Below are 13,186 nucleotides of genomic sequence, written 5' to 3' on the forward strand. Positions count from 1 at the left end.
TGAATTGAACCCATTGCACTTTAATTAATTAATTAATTTATTTATTTTGGAATTATTAAAAGTATTGGTGTATTCCAACCCTGTTGATAAACTCCAGGAATACATTTTGGATAGTTTCAGTGCATTCAGAACATACCAGCAATTTTTGAACATGTGCGTGCACTGATGAGGAGAAATGCTGAAATCTGTCTTAAAATGAATAGGGGGCACATGGAACACTTGCTTGTAGTATGTTTGTTCACAAGTGTATACTTGCACTTTGGATCCCCAAGGTATCTGTTACGGCATGTTAACACTTTGCCGTCCGCACATCTTGTACAAATTTATTCACTTGACACCGGCAGTGCTAATTCAGATTACTTGGCTTGTCACTGGCCACTTGTCACTTTCCCGTTGATGACAAGCTTCAAACACATTGACTTTTGCGCGCTTTAAGTTTCTGGAAATCCTCTGTTTTGCCATATCATTCCACAAACTCAGATTTTCTTTTCAAGTAACTTCTCTGCAAGTTCTACACTGTTATAATAATTATCCATGCAGAGGTGATGCCACTTTCCATCACACAGCATTCAAATCAGTATGCCATATTTCTTAATTTTCGACACATTGTAAACTTTAAAATTCAACCATCCATGCCACAGTATCATTCCTTCATCAATTGAGATGTTTTGACTTAGATTAAACATTTCTTTAAACTTTTTTGAAAAATAATCAATTACGAATTACACTTTGACAAGTCAGTCAGCATTATCTGGTTTATTGTTGCCGTCGGAAAAATTTAAAAATGATATTATTTGTCTGAATCGATTGTGGGACATCGTGTTGTGAAATATCGGATTCATTGTCCAATAATCATCGATCCTTGCTTTTTTGACAATTCTCATAAGGATAGCAAGCCCAAACCATTTTCTAAGTTCGGGCCCCATAATGTCGACAAATTTGACATTTTTTAAATCCAGTTTCCTTCTGTTCCAGTTTTGACTGTAGTACTTGTTGGTTTTGTTGCTAAAATATTCAAATAGATCATTCCCAATATAAAATTCTATGATATTCTCAATGCTCTGTGTATCTTTGGGAAATATGTTTGGACCTGGTGATCCTTCAAATTTATTGTTGGTCCTCGGTAAATCAAAGTCTCACCACTGTGCACTGTGTTCTTCGTCTGATTCAGCCGAATCAGTTGGCAACTGCAATGTTCGCCGAATTCTTCTGGGATGTATTTCACTATCTTCCTATGGTTGTGCTAAACTTTCATATTTTTGATATCAAATGTCTTCTTCCCAATCGGCCAAGTCGTCCAGAACATCAGACAAGACGTCTGCACATTCATCGTAAATAATCCTACTGTTGCTTTTGTCCACCATGATGAAAGGGCACAAGTACTTATAAAAACAAACTTGTTGACATGTGTAACTTATTGTTACCTAAACAAAACAACAACAGAATACAAAAGATACTAAACTGCTGTTGCCGGCTACTGTGTGATACTATGCTCACGACACCACTGTGGTGTCACTGGCCACTGAGTGATACTATGCAGACGACACCACTGTGATGTCGCCAGCTGTTAACCACAACTTCGCGCACGACACCACTGTGGTGTCGCCGGACAGCATAGTGTTAAAACTTGTTTTATTCAGTTGTATATAGACGGATCTAACTTGAAAATTATCAGTGTAAAGTGAAGTTGTTCTTTCTTCATTGGCTACAGTAATTAGATAGAAGTCAACACATCACACTCTGTAACTTGTAGACTTCTGTTCTATTAGAACAGCCAATAAAGGAATAGAGACGCTTCTTATAACGTAGAAGCCTATACGTGGTTAATCTGGACAGACGGAAAGTGGGAAAGAAAATGTATTCACCCCTTCTCCTCTTCTCTCCTTCTCTTTACCTGTCAGAAATGGTCATAAAATACTATTTATGTATATCACTGAGGCCTGACTAGACCTAGAATTATAATTTACTTTGAGATCACATGAAGAAAATATGATAATACTCATGTTGTTGTTGTTGTCTTCAGTCCTGAGACTGGTTTGATGCAGCTCTCCATGCTACTCTATCCTGTGCAAGCTGCTTCATCTCCCAGTACCTACTGCAACCTACATCCTTCTGAATCTGCTTAGTGTACTCATCTCTCGGTCTCCCTCTACGATTTTTACCCTCCACGCTGCCCTCCAATGCTAAATTTGTGATCCCTTGATGCCTCAAAACATGTCCTACCAACCGATCCCTTCTTCTAGTCAAGTTGTGCCATAAACTTCTCTTCTCCCCAATCCTATTCAATACCTCCTCATTAGTTACGTGATCTATCCACCTTATCTTCAGTATTCTTCTGTAGCACCACATTTCGAAAGCTTCTATTCTCTTCTTGTCCAAACTAGTTATCGTCCATGTTTCACTTCCATACATGGCTACGCTCCAAACAAATACTTTCAGAAACGACTTCCTGATACATAAATCTATATTCGATGTTAACAAATTTCTCTTCTTCAGAAATGCTTTCCTTGCCATTGCCAGTCTACATTTTATATCCTCTCTACTTCGACCATCATCAGTTATTTTACTTCCTAAATAGCAAAACTCCTTTACTACTTTAAGTGTCTCATTTCCTAATCTAATTCCCTCAGCATCACCCGATTTAATTTGACTACATTCCATTATCCTCGTTTTGCTTTTGTTAATGTTCATCTTATATCCTCCTTTCAAGACACTGTCCATTCCGTTCAACTGCTCTTCCAAGTCCTTTGCCGTCTCTGACAGAATTACAATGTCATCGGCGAACATCAAAGTTTTTACTTCGTCTCCATGAATTTTAATACCTACTCCAAATTTTTCTTTTGTTTCCTTTACTGCTTGCTCAATATACAGATTGAATAACATCGGGGAGAGGCTACAACCCTGTCTCACTCCTTTCCCAACCACTGCTTCCCTTTCATGCCCCTCGACTCTATGAACTTGAAAATTTTCTTTAAAATATTAGGGATGCTACTGTTACCTTCTGCACATAGAATAATTAATTGTGTTATTTATGAGGCGTGGCAAATAAATAACTGGACTGGAGAGGCTACCAGTAAACGTGGAGCACGTCGTGAGAGGTTTGAACATGTTCATGTCAGTTGATGCCTCCCCCATCCTGCACTTGATGGGCACAGTTATGCCACTCAGTCTTGCTGTAGCAATTGTCATGTGAAGTACTTGCACCAGTGTCTTCGTGGAAAATGCAAAGTGCTCAGCTAGAATAACAAGCTAACCTCAGGTTTCTTGTGACACTGGGGAAAACAGCTACAGAAGATTATGCCATTTTAAAGGAAGTGCATGGGTGTGAAAGTTTACCTTGAACATGAGTTTTTCAATGGTTCAAGGGGTTTAAGGAGGGGCGTGAAATGACCGAAGACAGTTGGCACCCTGGATGACCCTCAATATCAAAATTGGATAACAACATAGAGAAAATTGGTAAATGACCCCTGAAAATTGTTGCCTGAGTGTCCGAACTCGTGCTGAAATCTCAGGAATTTACAGTGTGTACAGTATATTTTGTATGGCTCATGCAACGTGCACAAAGTTTGCACAAAAATGGGGCCAAACCAGCAGCCCACTGCACCTTGTCTCAAAAGACATTCTCTGCAAAGTATGGCATCATCACGTTAAGCTACCCACTGTATTTTCCCACCTGGTGCCCTGTGACTTTTTCTTGTTTCCTAAGAGCAAATGAGCTTTCAAGTGGACAAGACTTGACAGTGTGGAAGTGGTGAAAGCCAAAGTGATTGAGGTTCTCAACAAGCTGATATAAGCAGACTTCGAACACTGCTTTTAAAAACTGAAAAATTCATACAGAGTATTGCAGGGATTGGCAAACTTTCTAATGTGGCTGGGGATCAGTGAAATGTTTTGTAACAGCAGTCCGATTATTTAATTGCCTCGCCTCATATATATTGCCTTTGGTATATTGTAAAAAATTGTGGTTAAGGTTGGAGCTAATAATAACATATGTTGAAAACTAGAAGAACATGTAAGTTTTTTTCTTTTACTTACCTGAAGCTGAAAAAAAATTAATGCATTTTTATGGCAGCTTTTTTTAAAGGAAAAGCTAACTTTGGTAATCGTTCTACAATCTCCAGGTACAGTTACATAATTTATTGTTTGCATTCATCATTATTACTCATGTTGTTATTTCAGTTGAGAAAATTTTGAACAAATACGTGGACTTTTGTAATTTATTCTAATTTTATATAAACTCCTTAGGAAACCGTTTTTCACAGTATGCTGTGGAATTTTTATTCTGTATAAGAAATTCTTTTCAGATTATTAGCTTTTAAAGAAATTTCTTGTTTTAGAAGATACTGGAAATGGGTTCAGTGTACAAAACTTGCCTGATATTTCATAATGAACCAGATCCGGGAATAAACTAGATGAAAGTGGGCTGTGGTTTCATTTAATGAAAAAGTGCAAGGCTTGGAACATGAATGCTTTTTATTTGTTATAACACATACTGACATCATTACAGTTTCAATGCATCACGAGAAGGTTACCTGGTGGAATTGCGGACTGAAACTCTCATAGTGACACTGCCAACACCGGACTTCAGCATGCCATACAATGTGATCTGCTTAGCCTGTACAGTCGTTGCATTGGCTTTTGGTCCACTGCACAATATCACTACGAGAAGGTGAGTACTTGACTGCCACCAAGTATAGTATGTTTTTTTTCCAAGCAGTACTCTTAGTGCAGTTGACATACGTATATAAGCAACAGTATTTCACATTGAAAAAGATGTAGGGTACTAAAAGCCCTATTGTGGCCAATCTGATTTAGTTTTCCTGTAATTCTAATTTGGATGATGTCTTGAACAAACCCATTGCCAATTTCTTCTGAATTTATTCATCAGTCTGCTCTGGTGCCCCCATCTTTAAACATATTTTTAGTGGAATATTAAGCTCTTAAGGGGACACAGTCGCAAACAGGCTCCAAAAAATAGTTTTGTGTGTGTGTGTGTGTGTGTGTGTGTGTGTGTGTGTGTGTGTGTGTGTAGTCTTAATCTATGCTCCAATTATTTGGCTACAAAATGCCATTTGTTTCATACAAATCTGATTATTAGATTCAGAGTTATTAATTTGTTCGGGAAGCATGGTAACTAGCACCACGTCCATTTTTGCTGTGTCTTGCGCAGTCATCAGCATTGACTATAGTACAACAATCATTTATTTTCCACAGATATAAATACTCTTTATTTGGGTTGCAAGAGAGAATTGTTATTCTGATGTTTGCCAGCCTGTCTGCATTGCCGACTATCATTTGTCAGTTTCTTCATCCTAGTTGTTTACGTTTTGGTGATACAAATGTAATGATTTTGTGAAATGTTATGACACAATGGGTAGAATAAGGAAGTTTGGATATAAGCCTAAGTTTCGTGGAAAAAAATGTGTAAAAATAAACCTCAAAACTGCTAGTTTTGAACAGAGGGCAGAAAATAATATTGAAAGTGAAGTCAGTGCGAGTGTCAGTGCTTCAATCAAGAAGCATCTAGGTGCTGCCGGTTTTCCAAGTGCGTCTCAAATGTGTGACAATGCAATATGTGGTGTGAACAGTGTTTCTGCTGTTACTGACACAAACATTCTGATCTCCATGAGGTTATTACGTGAAGTTATCGAAAAACACACAAATTGTAAAAACTGTGGAGGAAATGTTACTTTGCACAAAGATGTGGTGAAAACCAAGGGAATTGTTTGTAATTTAGTTTTGACATGTTTAGAATGTAGCTGTACTGCCAATACAATGTCATCCCACATAACAAGTAGCAGATTGTGTGAAAACAATATAAGATTAGTGTATGCACTTAGATCTATTGGAAAAGGGCGGGGTGCAGGTGCTGTTCTTTGTGCAGTGATGAACATTCCTCCAGCTCCAAGAAAGTTTGATGTTTACAACAAGACTATTGGTGCAGTTGTAGCTGAGGTTTACAGTGGGAAACATCAGAACTTGTAAGTACCATAAAGTCAAAAGAAGAAATAATTAAAGTGCTTCAAAGTGATATCGGAACTCTCAAAAAAGAGATTCAGTCTCTGAAAGAAGAAAACGCAAAGCTAAAAAGCGAATCGGCAAGCTGTGTATGTGGAAACCCATTACAGAATCAAACAAACAAATGGGAGGACTCGTGCGCAAATTTCGCTGCCGAGCAAAAAACAAAACCATGTGCACATTCCGGCAAAAACAGTGGCAGAAAGCGAAACATGTGGAAATTCCGTAAACTCACGCGTGCAAACTCCGTTACTGAGAAGTAAACAAACCTGTGTAAGTTCGTATGTGCAAATCCCAGTGAAAACAGTGGCGGAAAACGAATCGTGCGGTAAATCTAAAAGTAAATATAACTGGAAAACTGTGACGTATAAGAAAAAAGATAAATGTCAAAGCAAAACAGATCGTGAAAAGTGATTTCTTTGTGATTGGCGACTCGATATTAAAAAATGTGGTGGTTCCGAACTGTAAAGTCGATGTTCGCCCTGGAATTCGACCACATCAGATTGTGAAACATTTCAATAACATTAGGAACACTGAAAAATCCAACCAAAACAACAACGATTCCAACACAAACTTTAGAGGCGTGATAATTCACGTAGGGACCAACTCTATTAGAAGCAGCAGACAAGAAGAAATCATAAATGATATTCGTAATGTAATTCGGTCTGCCAAAGATTTGTATACAAACTCCAGAATTGTTATCAACGGAATTCTACAAAGAAGATCGGTGAGTAACGTGTATATAAACAAAATAAACACTGGCATCAGGGAACAGTGCGACGAACTTGGCGTTGTATTTGTTGACCCAAATAAATTTCTCGACGACAAATGTCTCGGTAGGGATGGCTTGCACCTAAACAGACTAGGTGCAATTACTTTCAGCAAAATGCTCCTGGACTTATGTAAAATTATAAAAAATAAGGGAAACTAATACAGTCTGCAGGGGGTGACTATCCAAGAATACCATATGCAAACAAAAAACACAAGTGTAATCGTAATAAAGAAGCAGTTGAACCAACACAGAACGACATTAAAACGAAAAAAAGTGGGAATGCAAATAGTGTTAGCAAAAATTACTTAACAGTTGTTCACCAAAATATATGTTCCCTAGCAAACAAGACCCAACAGCTAGAAGTGGAGCTGGAGTCTACAGAGTGCTCATTTGTTTGTCTCACTGAGCATTGGTGCAATGAGGCTGAAATTAATCAATTAGTTTTGCAGTCTTATAATTTAGCGTGTGCATACTGTAGGACTTCTATGAAGTGTGGAGGGTGTTGTATTTATGTAAAACAAAATTATCAGTATAAGACCAGAAGCAACTTATGTGTAATCAGTGAAGAGCAACATTTTGAACTGGCAGCAGTTGAAATCAGAGACAAATACAGGTGTAGGAATTTGATGTATCTTATGTATATACAGATCTCCTAGTGGAGACTTCAACATCTTTCTCTCTAAACTTAATCATGTTCTTGACAAGATATCCACTCCAAAGAATCACATTCTCATATGTGGAGACCTAAATGTAGATAAACTGAATCCTGATGCTACATGGGACTCATTACTAAGTCTTGCTCAAAGTTTCAATCTAGTTCCAATGGTTAACGGTGCAACAAGAATAACAAAATACTCAAAGACAGCTGTTGATCAGGTATTAACAGATTTAGGCAAAGAAAACTGTGAGGTGGTGGTAGCAGAGCTAGGATTATCTGATCACTCAGGTCAAATCATTACTATAAAAGTGGCTCCAGAAGAAACAAAGAAAAGGCATATTTACAGACGATTTTTTTCTAAACAAAATAGATATGAGTTTGCCAAACAGATAGCAGGACTAACATGGGACTCAGTATACTCAGAGGTAGATGCAAATGAAAAATTCAAAAATTTCATGACATTGTTTAAATTAAATTTTGAAGAAACATTTCCCAAAGTGTTATGTCCATTATCAACAGCAGGAAAAAACAAGTGGGTCACAAAAGGCATCAAAAAATCGTCTGAAACACTAAAGTACCTGAGCTCCATTAAACACAGACAAACTAATCCTGCTTTCTCACTCTTTTATAAAAGATACAGGAAAACATATAGGAAAATATTGCTTGCAGCAAAGAGAGCTCATAACTCCAAACTGGTGCTCTCTGCTGAAAACAAAAATAAGGCAGTATGGAAAATTGTAAAGCAGGAAACTGGTACCAGGAAAGTGAATCTGTCAAACCTGAAAATCAAAGAGGAAGGGACTGTAATAAAAGACCCAATATATTTGGCAAACTATATAAATGATTATTTTAGTAGCATAGGAAAAAAATTACAGGAAAATTTTTTAACAGCCCCTCAGGTCAAAAAGCCAAATAATGGTGTATCACACTCGATGGTGTTATTCCCTACAACACAGGAAGAAGTCTACAAAGCAGTCAGCAAACTGAAAAACAAAAACTCAGCTGGTCTGGATGAAGTCCCCATTTTTATAATTAAGGACTGTATCAAGAGCCTACTTCCTCCTTTAGTTGATGTTATAAATCAATCTTTCAAGCAGGGCTACTTTCCAGACTATTTAAAATATGCTAAATTACTACCTCTCTTCAAAAAAGGTGACGCAGGAAAAATTGAAAATTATAGGCCAATTTCTCTACTCTCATGTTTTGCAAAAATATTAGAAACTATTATGTAAGACGGGCTAATGAATTATTTAAATAAATACAACTTACTGTCTGTTGACCAGTTTGGATTTCGATCAGGGAAAAGCACAGAATCAGCAACAGCACACCTCACAAATCACATTCTAGAAGCGTTAGATAAAGGGAACTACACAACAGGTATATTTCTTGATCTAACTAAAGCGTTTGATACAGTAGACCACAACATATTGTTAAATAAGTTAGATGAACTGGGAATAAGGGGACTTGTGAAAAAGTGGTTCCAGTCATATCTAAAAAATAGAAGACAGATAACTGAAATCTCACATATTTCAAGTCGTTCAAACTATATTGTAAAGTATACTTCAGACCCAAATTATGTAAATATAGGTATCCCACAGGGTAGTGTCCTTGGCCCAATACTATTCCTCATTTCCATAAATGACTTCCCACAGAGCATCAAGCATGGACAAACAATATTGTTTGCAGATGGTTCTAGTGGAGGCACGGAAGTGGCTGGTGTTGCTAACATTTTCAAAAGGTCTGTACAGTCAAGAGGTATCCTCTATACAGACTATCTTGGGGATGGGGACAGTAAGGCTTATCAGAAAGTGATAGAAGATAAACCTTATGGGCCTAGAGTCAAAATGAATAAACTGGAATGTGTAGGACATGTACAGAAAAGAATGGGATCACGATTTTTAAAGATATGTAAGGAAAAAAAGTTTGATGGTAAAGGGGGCCTGACAAAGGCTGAAATAGACAGGATCCAGACTTATTATGGTATGGCCATTAGAAATAACTGCAACAATGTAGAAGCAATGAGGAGAGCCATCTGGGCTATATTCTTTCATAAAATTTCAACAGATGAGGAACCACAACATAACCTTTGCCCACGGGGACCTGACAGCTGGTACAAATTCAACAACCCAGCTACATCTTCCAGCTATAAGCACAAACATTCTATTCCATTAAAAAATCCTGCTAGCTGTGAATCCCATTTTCAGTGACCTTAGCCAACAAGAGCTCTTGAAAAGTGTCTCCATGGAAAAACTCATTTGGACAAGGCTACCAAAAACTGTTTTCATTAGAAAAGAAACACTAAAATTTGGTGCTCATGATGCAGTGATGTGCTTCAATGCTGGTGTATCAAAGAAGACTGATGTATTAAGACTCTTGGGAACAAAGGATGGTTCAATACTGAAAGGGGACTGAAAAAGATTGACATGAACCATATCCATTATGCTGATATTTCTACAGGAAATGCTACCAAGGAGGCCAGGATAGCCAGAAGATGAAAGAAAAGAAGATAAAGATCAAGCAGCTGAGCCACAGGATATCCCTGGAATGTTTTAGAAGTGTGTCTGTATGACTTTATACATTACTTTCTTGCATGTAAAACTTTAATACCATTTTTCTCAAAACTACATTTTTTGACCTTTTGGTACACTTTTCTCAAAACCTATGACTGCTACAGACGTCAGACTTACTGTATCTCTTGTTAATACAATGATGATTAATTAGATAAAAAAATAGACCAGCAGTGATAAAAAGAACAGATTTACAAGCTCCAAGGTGTTTAGAAAAGTTTTAATTTTTTGTCTTATAGAACAAAAAAATGATTACTCATGAAATATATAAAATACATTAACCATTTTTTATGTGATTTGAGAATGATGTTTCAGCTGTACACTGTAAAAGTTTCAGGTCTTTATCTCCATTAGTTACTTCTGAAAGTGTACCTGACATTTGCTCGTTTTAGCATTGATTCCTTATGGGAGTTCCCTTGCGACTGTGTCCCCTTAACTTAGTGTACTACACGTTTGCTTCTTTCAAGCTTTGAGGTAGTTAATTTATGACAAATTCAATACTAGAAATTCCTGTATGGAAACAGTAAATAAAAATAGGAAAAGTGTGTAACTGGCTGAGGTGTGGCACATGGAAACACATAACCTCACAGAGATGTTGCTAGCTCTTCAATTACAACTCGTTGTGTAGTTTAACGAGGTATGCTCACACACAAGCATACAGTCATCCAAATGTACCCACTTGTGGCTATGGTGTTCAGTGATGGACGGACGGACGGATGGATGGATTTAGAATGCTTTTGGTTGTGGTACTGGTTTATGAGTAGCCACCATTGTTAAAATCAAGAGCAAAGAGCATCAACTTAAGCCATACTCGTAAAACAATTCATATACAGTCTTTAGCATAACTATTCATACTGTCATCGTACATTAAGATTGTTAATAAAACAATGGATGGCATAAAGATGGCCGGTTAATCATGGAACACATAAGATAAGCCAGCCACCCAAAAGCACATTGAAACATCCATCTAATTAAATTGGACTGGAGTCCTGATGCCACACAAAATGTCAGTGGTTTTCTTGCTATTGTTTCTTCGTCACCTAAAATTGAGAGAAGCCCCTCAGCTGACACATGGAGCAAAGCATCATACAAATAACTCAATGTTAGAAAATTTGCACTGTGAGTCAGATGCTGCGAACACTGCACTCCAGTGGATCTTCAAGCCATACGAGATAAGCATGCATCACTGAGCAGTGCCCAATACAAATGCAGTTGAAGACCACTTCATTCTTTCTTGTACTGCAAAAGGAAATGTGCCACGGTCAAGTAGTTTGTTTGATTGATGGCAGCTTGTTATTGGCCTGTTTGAGCCACTGCCTTTCCCACTCAGCCTGTAGGGAGATGTTAAGGTGAACTGTGGCAAGCTGTTTTTGCTGCTCTGTCAGCTTCCTCATTCCCCTCAACTCCCAGGTTTCCAGTGGCCCAGCAGAAGGTCACCTTTTCTTTTGCCTGTTCAGAAGTGGATAGTGTCGTGAACCATCTTATTAGTTGGGAACAATCGCTTTAGTAGCCTGAAGAGTGCTGAGAGAGTCCTTACAGACAAACAGCTTCCCTTCACCAAGACATCTCAAGTGTTCTAGTGCCTTCTTGAGTGCCCAGAGCTCTGCATAGTACACCTTGAAGGGACTCAGTAGGCAGATTTTGGTGATAAAATGTTGGAAGATAACAGAATGACAACATTGTCCCCGTGCTTTGATCCATAGGTAAAAACCACTATATGCTCACAATACTTTGATAAAATGGTGCTAGAACCCTATTTAAAAACTAAGGGTAGAGTGGTGAGCTCGTTGCACTCCATGTCCAAGTTAAGAGCAAGCCTGCAACCATCCAGGTTGTTTTATTTGCTCCATCTGTGTTTAAGAGTTGGTAAGTCTCCTTCGAATTGTTCAGCTCCAATAACGTCAACAGGATGGTCGGAGATGCTGAGAGTGTGTACTTAAACTAGAAGATAAGGGGTAACTCTTGGCCCCGTCTTCTAGCTGTTACATGTTTCTACATGACACACAGTTAGCTAGAGGAGAGTTGTTGCATTTCCTCTCATTTGTCTATTTATTTGTGAATAACATGTAAATTGCTTCAAGCTGTAAGATCATTACGAATCTTTGTTATTTAAAAGCAAACATATTGTAAGTCCCACTAATAGAAATAGAAGATTCCTTTCCAACAGAACTGTTCAAAATTCTGTGGCATTAAAATAATAATAATAAACACTATGTGACTCTTCCTGTGTGGAATTAAATATGTAGAAGTAATTATCACCTCATTTAAAATATTTAATTCTTATTAGAAGTAGAACTGTCCACACATATAATTTAATCACCCTGTCTCCCTGTTTGATTACAATTTGTCACCCATATACACTTTTCAAGTACATCAGATATCATAGATTGCAACAGAGAGAATGTGTTGTTAGTGCTTTCCAGCATATGACTATGTTTTTAATATTTGTGAAGTTACCTAAATAATAATATCTGTTTCTTTTGTTCCTGCTATTCTGTAGGTTGCAAGTTAAGGAAAAAGGAAAGGGAAACAAACTTATTAACTGGATCAAATCACAGTTGAGAAGGAAAAGTGATTCAGAGGGGCAACCTCAACAGACACAGCCTGAGCCAGTAAGATAATGCTGAGTTAAATTCTAGTCAGTCATTTGCGTTTTGCTCAGGAAGGTGTTGAAAACCATTAAGCAACCAAAGCTTAATTGCTGTGATAATTAATTATTTTGCAGTGTATAATTGAGAAGTATGTCTTCTAAAATAAACTTTGTATAGTAACTTTTCAAAGTATTGTTCTGTTTAGTACTGTCATTGATTCAGTCTGTACTTTTTGTTTGAATAAATGTTCATTGACAGTATAAAATTCTTCCAGTGTCTGATTTCATTAAATTTGTACACACACACACACACACACACACACACACACACACACACATACACACGGTTGTACAGCCACACAAACATATCAGGGATCTTTCAGATGTAACAAAAGCTTTTGGTTTAATGCATCATGCTGTTCTCCTGCAAGAACTTGTATGTTGTAGTGGAAGAGGTCTAGCAACTGAGAATTAAACTGTATTTGTAAGATTACTCTAAGGTAACACATGAAAGAGAACTCCATCCTCACTTTTGAGATTCGTCACATGCCACATATCTCAATTTCAGGTTGATTTTCTTT

The 13,186-nt window shown here is 37.5% G+C and overlaps 1 protein-coding gene across 1 annotated transcript in view; it reads left to right on the forward strand.

The window, feature by feature from the left end:
• LOC126335299 (GPI transamidase component PIG-T) overlaps window positions 1-12,874 on the forward strand; it is a 119,688-nt gene extending 106,814 nt beyond the window's left edge. The window contains exons 9-10 of the mRNA XM_049998404.1: window positions 4,508-4,669; window positions 12,516-12,874. Coding sequence (XP_049854361.1) covers window positions 4,508-4,669; window positions 12,516-12,636 — 283 coding nt within the window. The 3' untranslated portion in view covers window positions 12,637-12,874. The remainder of the gene's footprint in view (window positions 1-4,507; window positions 4,670-12,515) is intronic.
• Window positions 12,875-13,186: the final 312 nt, after the last annotated feature.

The sequence above is a fragment of the Schistocerca gregaria genome, chromosome 2, assembly GCF_023897955.1.
Source record: "Schistocerca gregaria isolate iqSchGreg1 chromosome 2, iqSchGreg1.2, whole genome shotgun sequence".
Classification (NCBI taxonomy): domain Eukaryota; kingdom Metazoa; phylum Arthropoda; class Insecta; order Orthoptera; family Acrididae; genus Schistocerca; species Schistocerca gregaria.